General features: G+C 47.1%; 1 protein-coding gene across 1 annotated transcript in view; it reads left to right on the top strand.

Moving 5' to 3' along the window:
* ABCC8 (ATP binding cassette subfamily C member 8) overlaps window positions 1-26,503 on the top strand; it is an 83,476-nt gene that overhangs the window by 11,670 nt on the left and 45,303 nt on the right. The window contains 7 exon segments of the mRNA XM_037737524.1: window positions 893-1,059; window positions 2,661-2,903; window positions 3,823-4,011; window positions 12,256-12,420; window positions 16,624-16,779; window positions 21,589-21,723; window positions 22,025-22,187. Of these exon segments, the coding sequence (XP_037593452.1) occupies window positions 893-1,059; window positions 2,661-2,903; window positions 3,823-4,011; window positions 12,256-12,420; window positions 16,624-16,779; window positions 21,589-21,723; window positions 22,025-22,187 (1,218 nt within the window).

Below are 26,503 nucleotides of genomic sequence, written 5' to 3'. Positions count from 1 at the left end.
AATGGATGAGGAGACTAAACTCTAGAGGGCCAAGTGACTAATCCAAGGTCACACAGCTGTTATGTCACAGGCTCTGAGCCCAGGTGTATCTGGCTGCAGGGCCACCACCACTAACACCTGTATGACACTGCCTCATGGAACTGCGGCTGGCTTTCTCTGTATCCCCTGTACCCCTGCTCCATCATCATGCTGTGGTGGGCTCTGAGGACCAGGACCTAGGCTTTCACCCTCTCCCTGTCCCTGGCTGCCAGTGCACTTGGGCAAGGTCACGTCCTCTCTCTGGGCCCCAGTTTCCTCATCTGTAAAATAAAAGGCTGGATTGAGTGACCCTTAAGATCTCCCTCACTTAAAAATTCCCCAAGAAAGTCATTATAGCGTGGAGCTTGCACACATGGGTTCCAGCATCCGGGCAGCCCAGCTCTGCCTCTTAAGGGGTGTGTGGCCTTGGATCAGTTGCCTAATATTTCTGAGCCTCATTTCCTTTGTCTGAGAAATTGGGGGTGATGGCAGTACTTTCTTTGAACAGCTATGGAGAAGAATAAATGAGATCATGTGTTTAAAGTGCTTACTTGGCACAGTGCCTGTAACTTAGTTAAATTCAAGAAATAAATTTCCTATTCTTCACATGATCATTTATTGTTAAGGGACATTTGTCTGACAAGGTCAATCGATGAGATTATTGGTGTTTTTCATGAATGTTAAGATGTACATGAGTATCTTAAAGTCAGGCACTCTGATGTATTCACACATGCACATCCTCTTACTCGGAAATGTACATACCTGGACACAGTCATTCTGCCTCCTCCTCTGCCACATACTTGCACACATCATGTGAGTGAGTGCACACACGAGGCACACACGTCTCCTGCAATCTTTCTTCTCTCCTTGGCAGCCCTGCTGGTATATTGGACCCTGGCCTTCATCACCAAGACCATCAAGTTTGTCAAGTTCTTGGACCACGCCATCGGCTTCTCACAGCTGCGCTTCTGCCTCACGGGGCTGCTGGTGATCCTCTATGGGATGCTGCTCCTCGTGGAGATCAATGTCATCAGGGTGAGGGTAAGCAGGCCACCAAGGATGCACCTGGGCCAGTGAGGGGTGGGGAGTGCAGGCTCTGGCCTCTGTCCTGCCCAGCATTCGGGTCCCCACCCTGCCTCTCAGCCAAGCTGAGAAGAGGTCAGCTCGTTACCTGCCACTCCTAAAGGGAAGTGAGGGCATGAGGGAAGTTTCAGAAAAGACATAGCATCTGGCCCACATGCGCTCTACTTCAGGCTCCCAGAGGGAGAGGGGGTGACGAGTGTGTTCACTGAGGTTGGAGGATGACTTTTCTCCCATAGAGAGGGAAAAAAGCATCAGGCACTGGCCTCTCTTACTTTCCTTTTTTCGAGGTTGGGGTACTTCTCTGTGTTTTAATGTATTCATACAGTCACACGCATACATGAATGAGTAAGTGTTTTATTTTTCTTTATGTTTGCTCCTGCCTCCCTCTCTCTTACCCACCCCAGACTCTAAACTTCCTGTTCCCCTGCCCTTACCTCCCCAGGTAGCCCAGATTAATGACCTCATTTGTCTTTCCATGCTTTGTTTTTATTAATATAATACCATATGCATCTATCTAAATAAATACCTATTCAGGCTTTTCCCTTGCAACACAAGTGAATAGGTAGGTTTCCCCCTCAGTATCTGTCCTATAAGAATTGGATCATATTATGCACTGTGCTTTTCTCACCCAACAAATATCTCCTGGGACTCCCTCCAAGCCATCTGATATGGCTAATTCCATTTTCTTAATGGCTGCATAATATTCCATCAAATGGATAAGCCATAATGTATTCAGCTATTTCTCTATGGATGGGCATTCACTCTGTTGCCAAGTTCTTGCATTCATGAATAATGGTGTATTGAGCATACTTATATCTTTATGTATTGCTGCTTTTATTTTTGTGAGAGAGAGTCCAAGGAGCAGTGTTGCTGGGTCAGAGGGTCTGTGTATTTTAAATTTTGATCAGTGTTACATATTGCCTTCCAGAAAGACTGTAATCTACCAGCAATGAGTGAGAAAACCCTTTCCCTACCTTCCAGCCAGCAGCGAGGGCTATAGCCCTTTTGAACTTGGACTGCCTGCATTTCTCTGATTCTTCTGCTTTTAGTTGGCTATCTGCAGGGCACAAAGCTCCTTATGTGCCCCCGCTCCAGTGACCCTCACAGGAGCCCTGTGATGCAAGCAGCATCCCCTTTATGGATGAGGAAACATTTTAGATGAGGCTTGTCCAAAAACACCTTGCTAGCAAATGGAGGAGGCAGGATTCGAACCCAGGTCTGTATGACTTGGAGTTCTGTGAACTGTACATGAAACATGGTAGCATCCTTAGATCTGTGGAGAAGATAGTATATGAGAGATTCCTGCTCCTTCCTAACCCAGCTTAGCCAGAGGGGGTCAAAGTCGACCTCAATGAGCAGTTTTAAAGTCAGAAGGCCCTGACATTAGTGGCCAAAAAGTATTGGGGAGTTCTTTTGCTGGTAATAATTATAGGTGAAAGATGACCCCATCTGTTAGAGATCAAGCATGGAATATCACAACCCCAGGTCCTTGCTAGGACAAGGTATGGAGTGGTGAGAAGTTGCACTTACCCATCCCCCATGGTCCATGTGCCCCACAGAGATACATCTTTTTCAAGACACCGAGGGAGGTAAAGCCACCTGAGGACCTGCAGGACCTAGGGGTGCGCTTCCTGCAACCCTTTGTGAATCTGCTGTCCAAAGGCACCTACTGGTGGATGAATGCTTTCATCAAGACGGCCCACAAAAAGCCCATCGACTTGCGAGCCATCGGGAAGCTGCCCATTGCCATGAGGGCCCTCACCAACTACCAGCGCCTCTGCGAGGCCTTTGACGCCCAGGTGGTCAGTGGGGGCACAGCCACACCATCCATTCCCTGCCTTCTGGTTTAGGGTCACAGAGGGACTTCAAAGGGCATTAGATCAAAATTCTGGTGGGACAAGAGCGGAAACTGAGGCTCATGAGGGGGAGAAGCTTGCCTGAAGTCACACAGTAAACCAGGGACAAGTGCAGGCAGGGCTGAAGGTTCATAGGACAGGCACAATTGGAATGGCCCTTACTGTTTAGGTCATCTAGTCCAACATCTTCATCCAGATGGGGAAACTGAGGCTCTGAGAAGGGAAGTGGCCCCCACTGGACTCTCATGCCATGTGCTCTTTCTTCTGGAGCTTAACGACAATAAAGGTTGTAGTGCTCACTTGATTTGGAGAGCAGGGGTGTTAGTGGCCTGATCCTTACTGTAACTGTGAGTTGAGCCAGGCAGGAATCTCCCCATGTCACTGAGGAGAAAACTGAGACCCTGAGAAAGGCTGTGACCTGCCCAGAGCTGGCCCACAGCTGGTAGGCGGCGAGCCAGTCTCCTGACTCCCAGAGCAGTGCTCCTTCCCTGCCTCTGCCCTCGTACCAGGGCAGCTGCTGAGGCAGACACAGTGGCAGGTGGCAATGAGTGAGTGTGGCACATGGCCACTTCCTCATTCCAACGCTGTGCTCATCACATAGTTCCTGACCAGCTGTTCACACAGCTGATGACCTTGAGCAATCAGCTGGCCTCAGTTTCCCCATCTAGACCATGTCGGCATTGACAGGGCCCTCCCAATCATGCACTTGGTGATTCCGTGATCTCTTCCCGGAGTTCACCTGTTTGCAGAAGATGTGATCACTGGGTTTCCCTGGGTAACAGGGGTCAGGAGCATCCTGGGAGGCTAAGGCCAGCCATGAATGAGCCCTCAGTCACTCTGACCTGGCCATAATCTCTCTGAGCAGCGGAAGGACGTGCAGGGCACTCAAGGTGCCCGGGCCATCTGGCAGGCACTCAGCCATGCCTTCGGGAGGCGCCTGGTCCTCAGCAGCACTTTCCGCATCTTGGCCGACCTGCTGGGCTTCGCTGGGCCACTGTGCATCTTCGGGATCGTGGACCACCTTGGGAAGGAGAATGACGTCTTCCAGCCCAAGGTAGGCAGCCCTAGGGGAAGGGGAAGGCCCCCTCTAGAAAGTTTTCAGTGGTATGTGAAAGTGCAACAGGACAATGTGTGTGAGCCTTGGCCACACTGGAGTGACTCCTCACACATGCGCAAAGCCCATAGCAGTATCCCCACCACAGAATACTCTGCATCTGGTCAACAGAAATGCCAGGGGGTGAGCTTATGCCCCAAGGGTCCTGCTATCCGCTCACCGTCACCACCATAATACCTCTCCCGGTAGTTAGGTCATTCCGAAAGCTGCAAGAAGTGCATTTGTTTGTTCAGTATCTGGAGCTTCTGTGATTTGGATTTGTTGGCTTTCCATTCATGTCCTCTTAGTAAACTCTTTAAGAGTTTTCAAGATCTGTCTTCTTCGGTCCTGTAAATCCTGGCACTCGAGCTTCTGCAGGGGCATCTTGGGAACTGCTGTCAGAGGAGAGTGGGAAACCCTCATGAGTGGAGCTTTGTCCCTCCCCACTCCAAATTGCGTTCAAAGCTGCCCGCAGTTTTATTAATATGATGGACTTCTCCATTAAGATTTCTTTTTTAAGAAAAGTTTCCATGGCTTAAAAACACTGGAAACTTATTGGACTAGATTATATCCAATGGCCTTTGTAGCTGCAAAGACTCTACAAACTGAAGTTTGCTGGAGGTGGAAAACCTTTCCCAGGGTTATTTTCTGTGCATGGGGCCATAGCATCCACGTCAGGGGCTGGGGAGTACTGTGTTCTATTGTCTGTTTCCCTGCAGCCATTTAGGTTTAAATGGTCACAAAATGAAAAACCTTTCACCCCTAATAAGTTTCAGAGTTTTTGTTTCCAAGTGAGGATGTCATTCTTTTTAACCACAGTCTGAAAACAATGCAGAGAGCTGAGAACTAGGGTTTTTAATAATTTATGACGCCCTTTGCGTAACGTTTGTTCATTTCATGAGCTCCAAAATCGCAGCTAGCAGTTAATCCTCAGGAGGTTTCTTTTCATTTTTCTGGAGATATAGTTAGTCAGCTGAGCAGTTTTGGCCACAAATATGCGATAGGCCGAGTCTGATTTATGCGGCACACGTTTATTGAACACTGCTGTGTGCCAGGCCTGGATTGGGCTGTGGGAATATGAAAGCAACGGTTATGACGAGGGATGATTAACAATATGAACAGCCACTTATCGACCACATAATACATATCTGGCTGTGTGCACGGGTTAGCCATGTGTTAGTTAATCCCTAAAACTACCTTTGGTGTGAGTATATTTTTGTAACAGCTTTACTATGATACAACGCACATATTGTGCTATTTATGAGATGATAGGTATTCTTATCCCCATTTTACAGATGAGAAAGTTTTGAGACTCAGAAAGGTTAAGTACCTTTCCCAGAGTCTCTCAGCTAGCTAGCAACAAAGGCAGGATTTGAATACATGACTCTTTCACTGCACAGTCTGGGCATTTATAACCAGGAAGCGGAATTGACTTATTTTCAAGCTATCACCTCTGGCTCCAAGGATTATGAAATCCAGTGGCGGAGAGAGAAATCAAAGTAAAATACTTTTATGCTATGTGTTACATATGACTTTTAGGAGGTATATTCAGGGAGTTATGGGAAAGGAGAGTGATTAACTTAGCCAATGGCCGTAAACAGCTTCATAGAGGAGGGGATGTTTGAATGGGGTCTTGATGGATGAGTAGGAATTTGCCAGGCTGCCATGGGAAGATTTCTTGTTCAATCAAGAATGCAAGGACTGCTTTTGCTTATTTAAACTTTGATAGCTTTTGAAGTCATATCTGGCTTTTTGAGCCTCTGTACTTTACCTGGCCCAAAAAGAGGGGAAGCAGCTGTTTCTCTTGTCTACAGAAGTGTCACCTTCAGCTGTCATCTGACCACAGGCTACCCCAGAATACCCTCCACTGGCGATCCTGCAGCAGCATGGAGCCAGTTGTTAATATTAGGGGGAAATGACACAGGCCAGAGCCCTTATCAGCGTGCCCACACCAGTCTCTTCTTCCTGTGTTTCCCTTGTGGGATTTTGCTAAGAAGGGAGCTTTGAGACAGGGTGTGCCAAACAGATGGTGAGAACGCTTAGAATTGTGGTTCATCTGATCTAAGGATTAGAACACTTAGAATTTTAGTTCATATTATCATTACCATTTTTTTCTCTTTGTTTATACACAAACCCTGGGGTTTATTGCCCTCTCATTGGAATGCTCTTGTCCCAGTTACTTAGCACACAAATTCCTGAGACAGATGGCCCTGCCTCAGTGGCAGTGGGCCTTATCAGATTTAATATTTGTTCCCTGCAGCCTAAACACAATCAGCAAATTTCCAACACAGAAGCGAGAGTTGAAAGTAAATATAGTCTCCAGTGTCCGCAACAAAGAACTCTCCGTCATGTGGTTGCCTGGGATGTGGCTTAATTCTCATTTGGGCTTCTGAGCTCTGAAAATGGGGGAAAGGGATCATTTACTGAGGTTGCCTGGTTCATCTCCCAGCCCCCCAGCCATTCTAATCCAGAGAGAGCCAAGTGCTATTCTGGTCTTTATGAACGACAAAGAAGGAAGCTCCCTAGCTACATGTTGCAGTGTTTAACAGTCTGCGTGAGGAAGCCCTTTTTTTCCACCCAGCCTGAATCCATCCTGCTGCAGTCGGCACAGCTTGGCACCTATGGTTTATTCATCATTACTCTTCCCTTCTAAGATACTCAGAGTTGGCAAGAAACATATCATCTACGGGTGAACATTTCTGATGTCATCTTTAGTTACTGAGCGTGTCTGTGATCTGCCAGCTCTTTGATGCTCCTGTCACCCCTCTGCCACTCCCCAGGGAAAGCTAGGACCAAGGTCGGGCTCTGCCCATGATCTATAGCTCTTTCCAGCCTCCTCTCAAGCCCACTCCCCACTCGCAATCTGTCACCTGCTGTGGATGCCACTGATCTGGCTAGTGGGCAAGGGAATTGGATTCATAAGGAGCTGCTGGTGTCTGAAACCTGCCAGCACTGTCCTGGGCTATCAGCTGAGCCACAGGAAGAAGGCACAGCCTGGGTTTGATCAAAGGGCTAAAGCTTCAAACAGCCTCTAAACCTCAGTAGGAAAACGTGTAGGTTTGGGAGTGTGTATGTGTTTATTTCTGAGTGAGTTCCCTTAGGAACTGCTTATGGTTCTATATGTGTGTTCTGTTTGTCCTTATGTCTTTTGGTGTGTCTTTTTTTTTTTTTTTTTTTTTTTTTTTTTTTTTTTTTTTTTTTTTGAGACAGAGTCTCGCCCTGTCACCCAGGCTGGAGTGCAATAGTGCAATCTTGGCTCACTGCAGCCTCTACCTCCTGAGTTCAAGCGATTCTCCTGCCTCAGCTTCCTGAGTAGCTGAGATTACAGGCATGCACCACCACGCCCAGCTAATTTTTTGTATCTTTAGTAAAGACGAGGTTTCACCATGTAGGCCAGACTGGTCTTGAACTCCTGACTTTGTGATCCGCCCGCTTTGGCCTCCCAAAGTGCTGGGATTACAGGCATGAGCCACCATGCCCAGCCTGGTGTGTCTTTTTCTGTGTGTGTGTATGTGTGTGTGCATGTGTGTGTATGCCCCTGTTTAGACGGCCATATTTGTGACTATCATTATCAGTGACTTAATGAGTGTATATGCATTGATATCTCTATGAATTCATGGTTTTGGTGTGTGTTCTGGCTTCTTCATAACCAAGTCCATGCAGCTGCTCTGTTCTGGAGTACCTGCCTTCAATTCACTAGCACCTTCTTGGCCACCAAGACTTTGCTCAAATGTCACCTGCTCCAGGAAGCCTTCATCTGGTTGAATTAGCTGCCCCTCGTCTGTGCTCGCATAACATCCTATCAAAGCACCCCTTGTCTCTTTCCCTGACTTGATCCTCTGTCCCCCATTGTCTGAGCTCTGCGTGCCCAGCACTCAGCCTCCTGCCTGGCACCCAGGAGATGCATGGGAAATGGTTCTGCAATGAATGAATAATGCAGCAGTTACTGTATATTAAGTGCTTACACTTACTGGTTTGTTGTTGTTGTTTACATGCACTGTTACATTTGTAAGGTTGACTGAAAGGACGGAGAGGCAGACCCAGGGTCAGGTTTAGCAAGTTTATTTCAACCTGTCAAGTTGGCTGCCTCACCATAGACAGTGAAAGCAGCAGCCCAGCTTACAGACTATGGTGGTCATATAGGGGTTTTGCAGGTAGCCAGGTGGTATTCTAAGAAAAACCACATCTTGGCTCTTATGTGCTAACATTCTGCTTAATTGGGTCACCATCCTGGGTTCGAGAGCTGGGTGGACCACATCCTCGAACCCAGGCGCCCTGCTTACAAGGCTTGAGACTGCTTTTGTTGTGAGCTCGGCTTACCAGGGGAGAACGGGCAGGGGGTCTATGGGCTTGCCTTGCTGTGACCCTAACAACATTGACTTCTCATAACAACTCTCTGAAGTAGAAACTCTTCATGGCTTCATATTACAGATGAGGAAACTGAGACTAAGAGAAGTTGAGGAACTTACCTAAGGACACAGTGGCTAGTATATGATGAGTCAGGACCTCTAAGTCCAGGCTCTTAACAGTCATGTCAAACAGTCTTGGGTAGGTGTGTTGGTCCATGGGTGGTCAAAGTTCTCATCTTTACCCAGGGCTGGGACCTATGGACAACTTACCTTTTGGTACCTGCCAAAATAGGAAGCAAGAGCCCAAGTGATCCCCTCTCCTTTAAGCACCAGCGAACACAGGAAGGGGACCTTTCCAGTCATACCTCTGACCAGGCAGAGCCCATGGGGGTCCAAACTGTAGAGCTGGGAGTGCTGGGTTCTAGTTCTGCCTCTGCAGCTAACTCTCTTTATCCTTCTCAGCAGTCACATCCTGCAAGCCTCAATTGCAAAATGTATAATAACTTCTGTAGAAAGTACATAGGGGCATGAAGATCACAGGCTTGATTACTTTTAAAAAATGGGTATTGAGCACTACTGGGGGAATCCCTGGAAACAAACACAGCTCTTCCCTGAGAGCTTGTGAAAATGCAAGACTACGGCTTATGATTTTCCAAAGCGTTTTCTTCCACCAGCTGTTAGGTCATAGGTCCTTGGTCTTTTCTCTCTCACTGTGGTGCCTGCAGGGTGCTAGCCTGTGCTGTCATACCCACTCCCTGTTTCCCAGGACTCTCTTCTCAGGAGACTCCACGAGGGCCTCCCCTCCTTGGGCAGCACTGCAGGCCTCTTGGCTAGTCTGATACCCACTTCCTTTTTTGGATGGAGTCTCACTCTGTCACCCAGGCTGGAGTGCAGTGGCCTTATCTCGGCTCACTGCAACCTCTGCCTCCCAATTCAAGAGATTCTCCTGTCTTTGCCTCCCGAGTAGCTGGGACTACAGGCATCTGCCACCATTCCCGGCTAATTTTTGTATTGTTAGTAGAGGTTTCACCATGTTGGCCAGGCTGGTCTCAAACTCCTGACCTCATGATCCACCCGCCTTGGCCTCCCAAAGTGCTGGGATTACAGACATGAGCCACCGCACCCTGCTGGTACCCACTTCTTAACCAAAACTTAGCTATTCCAGGTTTTATCCCTTTTAAACCGACTCTTTGAAGAGAGATCTAATAATGACCTAATGACTTATAACTGCAGTGAGATTTTTATTTTAACAGATCACAAAATTCTCAATCCACAAAAATAGTTTTCTGACCCTAGGATATGTGTGTTGGGGGAAGGGAGGGAGTCCCAAGTTTTGCCTTTAGAGCTGCAAAACCAGAATTTGTTGTTTTGTTAAAAATGTACAAATATGGACTAGTATATATAACAAGTAACATCCATAGTTTAACCAACAAACGTGATCAGTTGGCTTTTCCAGCCCTCATTCTCCAGCCTGTGTGTTTTCTGATCATCGTAGCACAGTGTGTGCATGGCATTCCATGTTGCTCCAGAGCTTTCATGAGAATCAGTGGTCTTGGATGCATAGTGGTCCCATGAGTATCATAATTACCTAACCATTCCCAGTGGCTGGACGTTTGTGTGGGTTTTTGCATTCTCCTCCTACTCTGGCCCCAAAATAGAAGTCTGTGTTCATACAACCGTTACCTTATGTGAAATTATTTTCTTTTTCTTTTTCTTTTTTTTGAGACGGAGTCTCACTCTTTTGCCAGGCTGGAGTGCAGTGGCACAATCTTGGCTCACTGCAACCTCTGCCTCCTGGGTTCAAGCAATTCTTCTGCCTCAGCCTCCCAAGTAGCTGGGACTATAGGTGTACGCCACCACACCCGGCTAAGTTTTGTATTTTTAGTAGAGATGGGGTTTCACCATGTTGGCCAGTATTGTTTCGATCTCCTGACCTTGTGATCTGCCCGCCTCAACCTCCCAAAGTGCTGGGATTACAGGTGTGAGCCACTGCCCCCGGCCGAAATTATTTTCTTTGGGATAAATTCCCATGATGTGTTTTGTTGCTTTAAAATCATGAACTTCAGTCTCCAGAGCTGTGTGCCTGCAGAGGACAGTGGGACAGAGGAATCCCAGGGCATGTTCAAAAGGACTGGGTCTTCCTAAACCCTTGTGCCTATATTTCTGATGGAGTACCAACCAGGGGGGCATGTTCCCATCCCCCGCAAGTCACAAGCCTGTAACTGACACTAGGACACTTAAGGTCAAAGGCCTGGACGAGGCCTAGACAGTGGGTCTGGGGTAGTGTTTTTGATATCACCACGGTTCATGTTCACATGTTGCTCCCTTACCAGCATGTGACCTGGGGCCAGCCACTAACCCCACTGAAACTCCTTTTTTCATCTATGAAATGGGGCTAATAATGGTACCCTTCTCATTAGGGTATTGTGAGGATGGAGTTTTGCACCTGATAAATATTGTCTCCTGCACCTTCTTACCCTGTAAGGTCATGTCTCTCCCTGCAGCCTAATGTTAAGACCCAATTTGCTTCTTACAGCCCACTCTCGCCCTTCCACCTTCGACCTCCTCCCGTCGTCCTCTTCCCTCTGCCTCTCCCTCTAGTACACTGGCAGATGAGACACAGAGCTGGGTAAGGCCTTCCTCTCAGAGTCTTGCACACATCCCTCGGTGGTCTCCCTGTAGCTGCTTCCTGATGCCCCCAGCAGATACAGACCCCCATCCCACAGAGCACGGGAGAGACAGTGGTAAGCAAAACCAGACAGCTCCAGGGAGAAGTGAGGACTGGCTTAGAGAACCTCTGTTAAACTGAGAGGCCACCATCGGAAAGCTCTGATCCAGTTCCAGGAATTCCTGACTCTAGAGAAAGGCCTCCACTGAGAGCCCAGGCTCTCTCCTCCTGATCCTGGCCATGGATGTGTCCTAGACTCCTTCTCATCACATTGTTCCCATCCCTCTTTACCTGCAGTGGCTCCCACACCCTGCCAAATAGCATGCACAGTCCAAGGCAGTGTCCAAGAAAGATCAGAGTTCTATCTTCACGGAAATATTGATGTGGCTTTGCTGGGGAGCAATGGATTGATCAAGATCAAAGTTTTCCTGGGAGTTATTGATGAATTTGGAAATAGACACACTGTTGTTCCCTGGTATCTTTAGCAACAAAGTTAAATGTTTGTTTCTCTTCACTGGTTGCCATCTGAGAACTTGCTGGAAATGCACAAGAGAACCTTAAATTTAACAGAAGGCCCTGGAAGACCATGAGACTCATGGGCTTGGGTCTGAAATCTTTTCAGTCTCTTATAAGTGATATCTTTTCAGTCTCTTATAAGTGATGAGCTCCCATCTGTCTCCCAGGAGCTCCATGATGCCATGTTTTCCACTGGTCTTTTCTGCTTAGAAGTCGCTACAGCACAGGCTGTTGGTGAGTTTGGGACAAGGGAGCTGCTGATCCCATTTCTGTAACAGAGAATATGCACCATGAGACTTGTTATACCAGTTCAGGTTTTGGCTGCCTGTGATTTGCTCTGTTTATTCTTGCCCCATTCAGAATGCTGTCCCCTGGGCCTGTGACCACAATGCTGAGAGTCATATTTATGAACCTGAGGTTAGAACTGGGCCCGATTCTGTTCCGCTAAGTGGAAAGATGAACAGGGTGTAAGCAACCTTCCCTGTAGTTAGAGGAATGCTTAGTTGGATTTATCAGTCTGGTTTTTCACTCATAAACAATTGCACAAGCCTTTGTAAGTATGAGGGGTCTTGTAATAATCATGGCCATGGTCCATTATGGCACAGTGATGTGTACTGACGGTGCTCATTTTGCTGGCAATGACAGCCACCTCTGAATTTCTCTTTCCAACAGACACAATTTCTCGGGATTTACTTTGTTTCATCCCAAGAGTTCCTTGCCAATGCCTACGTCTTAGCCGTGCTTCTGTTCCTTGCCCTCCTACTGCAAAGGACATTTCTGCAAGCATCCTACTATGTGGCCATTGAAACTGGAATTAACTTGAGAGGAGCAATACAGGTACTTGGATGATAATTTTTTCACTTCACCCTAAGAACCATTATTAGGAATAATGTCCACTCGTGTTATTCATCTTCATGGACACTCAAGAATAATTTGCTGTGAATTTATTTTTTGTTGCCAGTTAATAGTGTTTTAAAACAGTAACCATTGACAAGGCAGTGTGGGATAGTGGAAAATGTCTTGAGCCAGACTTGGGAGATGGAGTAGCTCTGGCTCTGGTTCTGCCTTGGACTAGGTCTGAAAAGCCAACTGCTCAGCCCTTTGCATGAAAGTGGCAGACACCAATTGATCACAGCACTCTTTCTGACCAAGGGTAAATGCAACCTTGGAATCCTCTCGACATGGCTGTTCTGGAGTTCTGCCACCAGACAGCCTTCTTTAGGTGTGAAAAAAGGAATGTGCCTGACATACCAGGTCGAGATAGCCTCTAAGACAGGGTCCTCTCTAAGATGGCGTATTGGTCCATGGCCTCTTAGGCACCGGGCCACACAGCAGAAGGTAAGCAGTGGGAGCAAGCATTACTCCCTGAGCTCGGAGCTCTGCCTCCTGTCAGATCAGCGGCTACATTAGATTCTCATAGGAGCATGAACCCTATTGTGAACTGTGCATATGAGGGTCTAGGTTGTGTGTTCTTTAGGGGAATCTAATACCTGATGATCTGAAGTGGAAGTTTCATCCAGAAACCTTCCCCCCTTCTGTGGTCCATGGAGAAATTGTCTTCCATGAAACCAGTCACTGGTGCCAAAAAGGTTGGGGACCACTGCTCTGAGTTCTATTTGTGTTCTTAAATCTTGCTCACTAATGAGCATGACCTATTTGATCAGTTGGGACACTTAAGTCTAGGCTCTTGGTCCTGCCTTTGTGGCTTTCTTCTTAGAGTTTGTTGGAAAAATGATCAAAGCCAGGGAGTATTCAGGGCCCCTTTGAAGAAGGTGAGGATGAGAGTTGTCCAGGTCCCAGAGTTTTCACTAGGATTTTGGTTCAGCTATCAGACCAGACATCCTGTTTGAGAGTAGTTTAAACGGGAGAGAAGTTTGTTTATTCTTCACATGGAGTCAGGGCTGACGCAGGAGCTACACAATGATCAGGGACCTGGCTGCTTCTGTAATGTTGCTCTGCCAGCCTTCTTTTGTGACTTTTGTCTCAATAGCCATGGTGGCAATTGAAACTGCCACTGTATTTACATTTAAACCAGCCAGAAGAAGGGACAAGAGGAGGGAATGTGTCTTCCTTTTAAAATCATAATGCTCAACTTGCATATATCCTATCCCATCCCATTGGTGAGAAATTGGCCAAGTTGCCATATCTAGAGAGGCTAGAAAGCTTGGTCTTTATTCTTGACAGCTATGTATGCACTGCTAGAAATTCTTGGTGCAAAGAGGAGAATGGGCATTGGGAGTAACTAGATGCAGCTATGCCTAGTGATTTCTATGAAGTCACAGTGAAATCCTGAACCTCCCTCATTCTTCAAAAATGTTCCACAGAATCATTAACACTGGTCACATGGGAGCCAGGATCAGAAACTCTGCAGAAAAGGGACCAAGAGGACAAGGATATATCTTGGACTAGGAACAGTGTCAGAGTTCAAACTCTGGTTATCTTGAAATAGCCTATGTGAACAGTGCCCTGTGAAGTTGTTCAGTGTACAACCTTTACAGCTGTATATGGCAACACTGCCCACCCCCAGTGGTTTCTCACTGGGAAAGCAGAGCATTTCCTCAGGAATGTCATTATGTGACAATAGCAGAAAGAGCCCAGGAAAATCTAAGACCTTCTGAGACTCACGGGGACCCAGAGCTGGGAGAAACCAAACTGTCACCCAGTTCAGAAAATCTCTCTAGAAATCCCAGCCTCTGCTCAGACCCCTGCAGTGACAGGCAGACTTGCACCACCACAAACCACAACCACTTCCGTGTTTGGACAGTTTTGTAATTAAATCTACTTACTGTGTGTATGTCATAAAGTACACACCAGCCAATATTTTCCAATTACTCTAAAAGAGCCAAAAATGGTTTTTTAATGTGTTAGCATATAATTATTTTTATCAAACTGTTTGAATCTTTTGTGTTAATAAGAGAGATTCATTACTATGCCACAAAAAGGAATCACTGGCATTAATTATAGAAACAAGTTAGGAGGGCTGGGTGCGGTGGCTCACGACTGCAATCCCAGCACTTTGGGAGGCCGAGGTGGGCAGATTACCTGAGGTCAGGAGTTCAAGACCAGCCTGGCCAACATAGTGAGACCCCATATCTAATAAAAATACAGAAATTAGCTGGGCATGTTGGTGCATGCCTGTAGTCCCAGCTACTTGGGAGGCTGAGGCAGGAGGCTGGCTTGAACCAGGGAGGCAGGGGTTGCAGTGAGCCAAGATCATACCACTGCACTCCAGCTTGGGCAACAAAGTGAGCCTTCGTCTCAACAAAAACTAAAAGTAAAGTTAGACAGATGTGGTGGTGGTTCCTGTGATCCCAGCTACTTAGGAGGCTGAGGAGGGAGGATTGCTTAAGCCTTCGTCTCAAAAAAAAAAAAAAGGAAAGAAAAAAAGAAACAGATTAAGTGGGGAGGGGGAATAAAAAACATTTCTTCCTTTCAGAGATTCCCAGAAAATTTATCCTTACAGATGAGAGTCTGTGTCTTCAGGGGTTTGAGAATAACCACACTTTGTGCATAAAAAGTTATTAAGCAAAATTCCTGAATTATACATACATATATGTGTGTATATATATACATACATATATATGTGTATATATATACATACATATATATATATGTGTGTGTGTGTGTATATATATATATATAAGCTCTCAGTTGTGCATTTCTGTATATGCTGGTCTTCACTCAATAAGGCTTTATTTCACAGATTACTTGGTGTCCCTACTTCACTGAAGCTAGGTGATTATCTTTTAAAGCCTCATTTCATATAACCTAGGAGGTATATAGATTTGTTTAAAAATTTCATTGCCGTTATTTTAAACCTTACACACGGTATATACAAAGTCACAGAAAGACATAGAATAGGTTCCCGCTTTAAGAAAACCTGACCCACAAAAATCGTGGGTTTATACAAAAGAGGAATTAAGGGGTGGGAACCCACCTTACAACAGAATGAATAATAGAATTTCATCCAAGAGCAGGCATCCCAAGTACATTTAAAACCCAGATGCATTTTTCCTTGTTCAAGAACAGATACCCAAAAATTGCAGTCTTTCTGGGAGGCACGATCACTCTGCACATGAAGCTTTTAGGTCCAGAGCTCAGGGGGCCCGTTACCACGTCTGCTCTCCATCTGCGCTGTGAGGGTCCTTGAGGTGGTTGCACTCTGGGGTTGGTGCTGGGGCTGACTGACCCTCGAATCATGTAACACATCAGACCTTCCAAAGCCAAACCCTTGTTTTGTTTCAAGGCTCAATTATGACAGGATTTGGTCTCAGAGCAGATCCCCTCTCCAGGCTGGAGATGGCCACTTAAAACAGATGGCCACCGTATTTCATCATTTTTCTGGCTCTGATGTGTGTTCTCCACTGGCCTCTGGTAAATCAAGAGTACAGCTGGACATGGAGATCTGCTTTTAAAAATAAAGAACTGGCTGGGTGCGGCGGCTCACACCTGCAATCTCAGCCCTTTGGGAGGCTGAGGCAGGTGGATCACCTGAGGTCAGGAATTCAAGACCAGCCTGGCCAACATGGGGAAACCCCATCTCTACTAAAAATACAAATACTAGCTGGGCATGGAGGCGCGTGCCTGTAACTCCAGCTACTCCAGAGGCTGAAGTACAAGAATTGCCTGAAGCCGGGAGGCAGAGGTTGCAGTGAACTGAGATCACACCACTGAACTCCAGCCTGGGTGACAGAGTGAGACTCTGCCTCGAAATAAATAAATAAAAATAAAAATAAAGAACCAATTAAATCCTGTCCATGGGAAAAAAAAATCTTGCTTGCTGGGGAAGTAGCTTTCTGTGCTCCTCCTTTGAATGGTGCCTCTCTGACTTATTCAATCTGTAGCAAAGCCCTTTACCTCCCTGAGACTGTTACCTCATTTGTAGGTTGGAAAGGTGATGCAGTACCACCTTACAGAGATGCTCTAGGGCATCATGGGGACTGTCTGAGAAGCCTCTGGCACACTGTAACAGGTGGCATCTGGGATGGTGATGATGATCAGAATGATGATGAATGTGAAATACTCTACTCTCATTTCTAGACCAAGATTTACAATAAAATTATGCACCTGTCCACCTCCAACCTGTCCATGGGAGAAATGACTGCTGGGCAGATCTGTAACCTGGTTGCCATCGACACCAATCAGCTCATGTGGTTTTTCTTCTTGTGCCCAAACCTCTGGGCTATGCCAGTACAGGTACCGGATGTGCTGAGGGGAAGGGAGGGGGCAGCAGGACACACAACCAGAATCTGCTGGCCCATGGCCAGTGACTAGGAGCGCACTGTCTTCCACTCCGTGCTTGCCTGTACCTTCCACACAGTTGGCTGTACCACAAGCTGTACCTCTGGCTCTCTCCTGTCCCATACTCTGCAAGCACTGGCCATCTCTCTTAATGACCAGAGAAGGCAGTATCATTGACACTTTAAAAATGGAGTCAACTTTATTAACTATAGAAAAATCAAGCCAGGTGCAGTGGCTCACACCTGTAATCTCAGCACTTTGGGAGGGTGAGGCAGGAGGATCACATGAGCTCAGGAGTTCAAGACTGGGCTGGGCAACACAGTAACAGTGAGAACCCATCTAGAAAGAAAGAAAAGTAAGAGAGAGAGAGACAGAGAAAGAAGGAAAGAAAGAAAGAAAGAAAGGAAAAATCATATGTGGAACACTCACAGATCTTAAAAGCTATGTTGTAGCAAAATAATTACATTGAAAAGTGTTAGTGATGTATTTTTTAGCAAAGAGAGTAAGTTAGTATGTTGTATGCTTACTATGAAACTGGAATATATGTTATGTATACATTTGTACAGATTCACACACACAAAAGAATTGAAAAACCACCTGGTGGGATTATAAGTGATTTTTATTTTCTTTATGTGCTTCTAAATTCTCTATTAAGCATGCATTAGTTTTGGAGATTAAAAACATGATATTCTTAGCCTAGGCAGCAGAGTGAGACCCTGTCTGTACAAAAAATTAGCTGGGGGTGATGGCTCACACCTATAGTCCCAGCTATTCAGAGGCTGAGGTGGGAGGAGTACCTGAAGCCCAGGAGGCAGAGGTTGCAGTCAGCTATAATCACACCACTGCACTCCAGCCTGGGTGACAGAGCGACACCTTTTCTCAAAAACAAATGAAAAAACAAACAAAATCATGGTGTGTTTAGCCAGATGTGGTGGTGTGTCCCTCTAGTCCCAGCTACTTGGGAGTCTGAGGTGGGAGGATTGCTTGACCCCAGGAGTTCAAGGCTACAGTGAGCGATGATCACACCCCTGCACTTCAACTGGGACAACAGAGAGAGACCCCTGTCTCTTAAAAAATAAAAAATAAAAACTTTAAAACGTGGTAGTTTTTAAAGCAAGACAACCTTTGGAGCAGGCTCAAGAAGAGGTACATTCTCCCCCCAAAATAGGAGAGTCATCAGCGTGGTTTATCTGACCTCAGCCTTCATGTGCCCCATCTCCCATCCAGAGGTCTTCCATCACAAAGTCTGAGCCTGTCCTATGCCTGGGAATAAATCCTCACTCTGGTGTTCAGGCCAGAAACTGAAATCTCAGACCCATTCCCAGAAGGCCGGCAGGTTCCTCAGGGAGAACTTGATGTAGCAGAAAGTACCTGCCTTGGGTGAGACAGGCTGATTCAAATACTTAACCTCTCTGAGCCTTGGTTTCTTCATCTATGAAATGGGGAGGATGCCTGCCCTCTGGAGTTGCTATGGCAATTCAGTTAGAGAATATAAGACAGCCGGCAGAGTCTTCACTTCATAAATATCAGATCCCTCTAACTTGCACACATATGGGGTGAATGAGATGTTACCAATCCAGAATCCATTGCTTCTTGGGATAAAGATTCCGTAAACCTTCATCTCCAGTGATTTGTATTGGTCCTCCTTACTTGTAAAGCTTAGAGATAAAAATATTAAAAGAAAATAAGGGGAAAGGGTCCCATAGGGACACAGCTAGACAAGATGGGATGGAGGGAATCTGATGTTCTTTTTTATGGGAACAGTCATATATGCCATCCCCTGTTACCACCTACCCACGCCCAGACTGCCCCACTCCATTCTGCCAAGACAGATCAATGACTGCAAAAGCTACAGAAGGACCTGGAGAGCTCATCTAGTTCAGTCACCAATCAGCCCTTTATGCACAAGACTCTCTAAGCTGGGTGTGGTGGCTCCTGCCTGTTGTCTCAGCCACTCAGAAGGCTGAGGTAGGAAGATGGCTTGACCCCAAGAGTTCAAGTCCAGCCTGGGCAACATAGTGAGACCTCATCTCTAACACAATTTTTTTGAAAACATGAAAAATGAAGATTTCTGACCATGCATCTCTCATTAGTTAACACTTTCGGCTGTGAGGGCCTGGGGCAGAGAGATAGCCTGGGAGGACCCTAACATGTACACAGCACTCAAAAGCTTACAAGACACTTTCTGTTGTGTCCCCTTGAACAACATGTTTTGTAAGATTTTGTCGGTTGGGCACAGTGGCTCACGCTTGTAATCCCAGCACTTTGGGAGGCCAAAGCAGGCAGATTACCTGAGGTCAGGAGGTCGAGACCAGCCTGGCCAATATGGTGAAACCCAGTCTCTACTAAAAATACAAAAATTAGCTGAGTGTGGTGGTGTGCACCTGGAATCCCAGCTATTCAGGAGTCTGGGACAGGAGAATCACTTGAACCCAGGAGGCAGAGGTTGCAGTGAGCCGAGATCATGTCACTGTATTCCAGCCTGGGCGGACAGAGTGAGACTCCATCTCAAAAAAAAAAAAAAAAAGGATTTTGTCTAGTAAACCTGCTGCATGGTTACCATGACTAGTACTGACAGTGTTTGTTGCATGTGCATCATTGCTAATAGTGCTAACTAGTACTCACTAACAGGCTTTGCCCCATGCCTGGCCTTGGCCCAGCCCCTCTCACTGTGTTTTAACCCTTGCACTTGTGGTAAGGACATATATATATATATTTTTTTTTTGACATTTTCTTGCTCTGTCGCCAGGCTGGAGTGCAGTGGTGCAATCTTGGCTCACTGCAACCTCTGCTTCCTGGGTTCAAGCAATTCTCCTGCCTCAGCCTCCAGAGTCACTGGGACTGTAGGCGTGCTCCACCATGCTCAGCTAATTGGGATATTTATCTCTACTGATTTCTTACTTTTGCTCATTTATCATCAAGTGTCCTTTGGTTTTCTGTTTTTGTATGCCTTTACCACTTATAAATTTGACCAGCACTCAAGAACCAGTGTTACTCCTGGGAGCTGCTACAATCCCAGCCCCATGGCAAAGAAACTCACGTGGTTAGATTCTGTGTGCAGCCTGGTTAGCCACAGGACACACAAGGCTTTTTATAATATTGACATTAGTGCAGAAGCCCGGTTCCTGTGTAAGCCCTGAGGGCTCTTCTTGTTTCATAATCTCTTCTTGGTCACATGCACACAGCTTTATTGAGATATAACTCACTCATTTAAAGCGTACAATTCAGTGGGTTTTAGGATACTATATTCACAGAGTTGTGCAGCCATCATTACCAATGTGGAAGTTTCATCTCCCCAAAAAGAAACCCATGCCCACTGGCAGTCTTTCCTCATCTTCGCCCACAGCCCTTGGCCACTGTTAATCTATGCATACTTTTGAAAGGCTAGTGAAACTTTCTGAGAAAAATAAATGCTTTCTCAAACATTTTGGCTGCAATTTCAGAGGCTTCGTGGGTGCTCCCTGACATTTATCAAGAACACCAGGCTAAGGAATTTAGCTATAATGGAGGCCTCTGTGTTTCCCAATCTCATGAATATCAGAGGTCCAGAGAGGACGGGGCCTTACCCTGGGCCACACAGTGAACCAGTGGCAACATCCTACTCATATATCTCCTTTATGTGGCTCTCCTGGGACAGAGTTCCCATGACGCTTTTTCATTTGTTTTCTGAGAGGAGTGTAAGCCACCTTGTATTGATCTCCAACTACATGCCAGCCACAGTTCTGGGTGCTAATGAAGGACTGGTTGCCAGAGATAAGTCCAGGAGGGGGATGGTGCAGAGCAGGCTGCGGAATAGGGTTCTTCATCTCCTAACGTGGTCCTCTGCCCATCTGTGCCAGCACCTAACACCTGTCAAACACTGGGAGGCAGGTGGTGAAGGGGCCACTTCCTACCCTCTAAGATGCCTGCTAAGCCAGGAGGCACCCTGTGATTAAGTTACAGGGCCTCCCACTTACTCCTCTAACCTTGAGGCAGTGCTGGGAGCTTAATGCCAGTCTGCTGTAGGGCTCTGGGACTACAGGACCAAGGCAAGCAGTCTTTATTCTCTCTCTCTTCTTTTAGATCAGGAAGCTAGCACATCTGTTCTTCGAGAAAAAGCCCTGTATTTAGTGGTGTCTGCCTTTGAAGGCAACCTGAGAAACTGTCATCTTTGCACTTTGGGGACTGGCAATTTACACTTCTCATAAATATTCAGAAGTGGGCAGTCATTTACATAAAGCTAGACACAGAAGGAATTCTCTTTTCAGATTTACCTGGCGGATTCATTTAAAAAAATTAAACCAGGAGCATAAGAATCAAAAGTGAATTCTCAGAACCCGGGCTGGTTTCCTCTGGCATGGGTGCAGCAGCTTTGCCCCTTTGCTCAGGTATCACTTTTTTCCAATGATAGTGAACCATAAGCCCTGAGAGCCACCAAACAGAACAAAAGGTGCTGTCACAAACATTGTGCAATCTTAGCTCTGAGATTTCCATCTGGAAAATAGACTGGAGAGAGTTAAGGCTTTAGCCAGCCTTGCAGATAAATGCAGTTAGTTACCAGCCCAGCAACCCTCTGCTTGTGTGACAGCCCATTATGCTAATCTCCTTATGAAATTGCTTTGTTTCCCCTCCTTCCCTGCACCCCACTCCCCAAGACAATTTGGAAACCTGTGCACCAAGGCATGTCTCACTCTAGGGGACTGGGGAAATGGGGATTTTGCCAACACCCCCTGGCAGGGCAACCACCAGGTCAAAGGGAACTCATCCCCATGAACCCTTCCTCAGATCATCGTGGGTGTGATTCTCCTCTACTACATCCTCGGAGTCAGTGCCTTAATTGGAGCAGCTGTCATCATTCTGCTGGCTCCTGTCCAGTACTTCGTGGCCACCAAGCTGTCTCAGGCCCAGCGGAGCACACTGGTGAGTGTCCAAAGGCGTATGTGTTGTGCCCCTCTTCCCCTCCTTCCTCCGAGAGCAGCAGGTCTCCTCCCAGACACCCACATTGTCATTGACTTTGACTTTGAGTAGGCCCCTTCACCTGTCCAGGCCTCAGCTTCTTTGTCTGGGAAATGGAGTTAATGGGGGAGGGGGCTGCCACCCCTCGGGGAGAGGAGCCGAGCATGGTGGTGACAGCATTGACACTCAGGCCTTCCTCTCGGGCGGGGAATGGAGCAGAAGCTCCATCTGACTCATCTCCCCTCTGACTCGGGGACCTCTGCAGGAGTATTCCAATGAGCGGCTGAAGCAGACCAACGAGATGCTCCGTGGCATCAAGCTACTGAAGCTGTACGCCTGGGAGAACATCTTCTGCACGCGGGTGGAGACGACCCGCAGGAAGGAGATGACCAGCCTCAGGGCCTTTGCCATCTATACCTCCATCTCCAGTGAGTTCACCCCACGAAGCCAGCCCTGGGTGCTGCTGCCTACACGTAAGGAGAGGGCTCGGGTGAGGGGGTGTGGGGACAGAAGCAGGAGCCTTCAAGATTATCTGACTCAGTGAGGAAGCCTCAAACTGGCTCTGATATCTGAGCTCCCAGAAATCAAAGCACTCTTCATTCATTTGTCCAAAGACATGCATGGAAAGTCTGCTATGTGCTGGACACTGTGCTGGCCTTCAGATTACAGTGATGAGAAGGACAGACGAGGTCTCATTCCTCATGGAACTGATATGTTATTGACAGGGAGCAGCAAACAAGTAAATGACCACAGTTTTGAACTCTCCTAAGAATGAAGACTTTTCAGTAAGTCAGACTGAGCTATCATCACCCTGGGGAAGCTACAAGAAAGCTTCTACCCACTTGGAGCCATGCGAAAGAAAAAGACTAGTTATCCTTAAATATCAGAAGCCCAAGCTGAAGGTACTCACTGGTGTAGGGATTGAATTTATATTAACCAAGTAGTTTGGGAACCCCAAGTCAAGGAAAAAGAAAAAGATTAAAACTGGTAAAAGTCCTAGAGTCCCACATACTTAAAACCATTTTACAGAGAATATAGAACTTTTTTTCTTTTTTGAGATGGAGTCTCACTCTGTCGCCCTGGCTGGAGTGCACTGGCACGATCTCGGCTCACTGCAACCTCCACCTCCCAGGTTCAAGCGATTCTCCTGCCTTAGCCTCCCAAGTAGCTGGGACTATAGGCATGCACCACCATGCCCGGCTAATTTTTGTAATTTTAGTAGAGACGGGGTTTTGCCATGTTGGTCAGGCTGGTCTCAAACTCCTGACCTCAAGTGATCTGCTCGCTTCAGCCTCCCAAAGTGCTGAGATTACAGGCGTGAGCCCCCATGCCCAGCCAAGAATATGGAACTGTTATGGCAAACACTCCTGTTGAACACTGAGGTAATAAGAAAGAAAAAAAAACCATAAGAGGAAAATGCATCACCAGAGTGAAAGTCCACAGATGCAAAAAAACAGAATGAGTCTCTCAAAGCCTGGAGATGATAGAATAATTTAAGACAGAAAATAAAATAAGTATCTTTTATGTAATTAAAAAGCTAAAAGAGGATGTAAAACCCACAAGTCCATATAGGAAAGTATTGAGAGAAAAGAACTAAAAGATTTTTTAGAAATTGAAATTTTAGTTATTGAAATTGATTCCGTGAACAATGGTTCCCTGGCCAGAGTGAGGGCTTATGGAGGTTGGGTGATCCACGGAGTCCTGGCCCAAGTTTATCTCAGTTGGTCTCGTGGCTCCATGGACCCATCCGATGGTGGTTACTTCCCAAGTTCATAATTGGGATGTAGATATTTAGCAACCAGCTGACTTCACAGTAGTTCCCTGACCTGTCCAGTCTAAGAGTTGTTATGGCCAAATGGAAGCTGCTGCAGAGAAGAAAACAAAAAAGAAACTAAAACCTGCTCAGTGTACAGGTTACATGAATTAGCATAGCTGAAGTGAGAATTTGTGAATTAGAAGACATATGTGTGGGGATTACACAGAATGTGGCAAGGAGAGTAAGTTGGTAGAACCATTTTACAGATGAGAAATTAAGGCCCAGAGGGAGTGTGTTCCTCAGATCCCTCCTGAGATTAGCAGCATGGCTCTGACTAGATCTTCCAAAGTCTCTTAACTCCTGGCCTCGGGCTATTTTCCATAAATTGCTGGGGGCCTCTGTGGGGTGAAGAAGATTTAGGATACCACAGGGTGCCATTATGAGGGTATTTTCTCTTAGGAGAAAAAAATCTCAGGGTCCTAACAGGAGTAGAAATTAGGGAAGGAGGCCAGGCGCAGTGGCTCACACCTGTAATCCCAACACTTTGGGAGGCCAAGGCAGATGGATCACCTGAGGTCAGGAGTTCAAGACCAGCCTGACCAACATGGAGAAACCCTGTCTCTACTAAAAATACAAAACTAGCCAGACGTGGTGGCGCATACCTGTAATCCCAGCTACTCAGGAGGCTGAGGCAGGAGAATCGTTTGAACCCAGGAAGCGGAGGTTGCAGTGAGCCAAGATCGTGCCATTGCACTCCAGCCTGGGCAACAAGAGTGAAACTTTGTCTCAAAAAAAAAAAAAAAGTAAAACAAAATAGGAAAAGAATTTAAGAGAGGCTACTGACCACCTCCTCCAGCTAAAATTGGTGTCAGGAAGAGACATACCTGGTCGGGGAGGGAAGGTGGTAATGGAGGGGATGATGGTAGTATTTCCCAGACAGACCCATACAGCAAGCCTCATGGAGAATGAGACGGTCACTCAGGTCATCTGTGTATTCTTGTCATTCTTGGTACCTAGAGAGAGGGTCTGATGGAGCTAGGTGGCCATCAAGCTGTCCTGTTCCCCAAGACAATTTGGAAACATGGGCAGCAAGGCATGTCCCTCTCTAGGGGACTAGGGAAACATCCCACAACAATGTTCTCACAGAATAGGACTGGCTATGAATACCCCAAGTGTCCAGCTCCCTGTGTCCAGCCAGACCATGGCGTCCTATGCCTCAGGCAGGGAATGTGGTCCAGGCATCAGTGGCTAGGCCCTTCACCATACATGGCACAAGCCATGTGTTTTATGCAGAAAGCCCTGCTAGAATTTGATTTTCTCAGAATGGAGCTGTGAGCCTGGCAGGCAGCCACTGTTCCCTGGATTATTCACCAAGATGCTCCAAGTTCCTGATGTCTCCCCGTTATCCTCATCCCTGACCCTGTGGTGCTCAGAGCCTCCAAACACACTCAGGCTAAACACTCCTTAAACAGGGGAAATTGGGAAGGAACATGTGGCGAGCTCAGAAAAGCCAGTGTCCTCAGCCCCAGGCCCACTTCAACCTTCTCTCTGTCAGTTCTGCCTGCCCCTGGGGGCTGGTTATGTGAACAGTAACCCCTCACTTGTATGCAGGTTTAGAGACAGTTCCCAGCAGTCAGAGCAGCTGCCAAGGTGAGTGACGGCTTCTCCCAGTAGCCGGGGGATTTCCTCTCCCAGCAATGACAGAGTAGGTTGGAGCTGACTTGCTATTGCTGAGATGGAGAGAGGGAAGGGAAGCAGCAAGGAAAGTGAGGGCACCGGGTCCCCAAGATTCCCGGCACAGCAAGCAGCGAAGTAGAGGCAGCCTCAGGTCATATAGTGGGAGCAAGTGACATCCGCTTTGACTGCTCCTAAGAAATTTGTACTCATTTCCTGCCTTCCATACTGCAGCCTGAGACACGTTTTCGTATATAAATAGCATCATAAGATGCCTGTGTTCCCAGGCTAGCCTACTGAAGCCTACCTAGTGGGTACTCGTTGTCCTCCAGGGCCCCCAGAAGACAAGCCATGGCTTTGTGATGGGCCTGGGGCCGGAAGGACCTAGGGACATGCTGTCAAGAGCTGAGAAGACTCCGAAAAAAAGTAAGGGGCTCTGGAGCCAAGCAGGAGCCCGCCCAGGACCCCTCACCTGTCCAAGTGACCTAGAGAGAGAAACAGAGCAGCCCAGGCTGGTCCCTGGAAGAGGGTGTTGGAGGATGGGAAAGGGAAGAGCCCTTGGGGAGAGCTTTGAAAGTCAAGTGCTGTTTGCTCAGTGTGTTTGCCTTTCCCAGGATGTGTTTTTTTAACTCTGTTAGTCAGCAGTGGGAGGGGGAGAGAGACGGGTGGTAGGGTGCTGGGTACCTCCCGGCTGAAGGCATATGTTTTGAGTCCATGTTCATTTACCTCCTCTGGACTTCCTGCCTTCTGTTACCAGGGATCAAGACACAGGTCATTAGGCATGAGGACATCAGAACATCTCTTGTTCTGACCCCTGGCGCCAGTCTTGGAGTCCTGACACTGCAGAGGAGCCCCAGTCACATTTCCTGTTGGGGCCCCTCCTGGTGATGCTGGGCTTTCAGTCTGGCTGTCCGTACCTGGCACTGTCAGACTTCTGGGCAGGCGGGATTACCTGTGACTCTATCTCATGGTCTCGCCATCAGTATCACTGAGAGCAGCTGTGTCTGGAGCCCTGTACTGGTACAGGATAAAACAGGGGGCTGAAAAGGGAATGGCCACAGTTTCTCTGGCATCAAAAGTGACATCCAGAATTGATATTTCCTCTTGAATAAAAATAGAAATGTAAGTTGCTCAGTGGATGTTGAGTGAGCTCTATTCATGTGCCCCACCCTGTGCCAAGCACCAGGAAGGAGGTAAGGGAAAAACCATAAGATGTGCTCTGCCGGGCGCGGTGGCTCATGCCTGTAATCCCAGCACTTTGGGAGGCCGAGGCGGGTGGATCACGAGGTCAAGAGATCGAGACCATCCTGGTCA

This window comes from Cebus imitator, unplaced genomic scaffold (assembly GCF_001604975.1).
Source record: "Cebus imitator isolate Cc_AM_T3 unplaced genomic scaffold, Cebus_imitator-1.0 Scaffold39, whole genome shotgun sequence".
In the NCBI taxonomy this organism is placed as follows: Eukaryota; Metazoa; Chordata; class Mammalia; order Primates; family Cebidae; genus Cebus; species Cebus imitator.
Note: the sequence above shows the minus strand (reverse complement) of the source record. Positions and strands in the feature narration are given on the sequence as shown.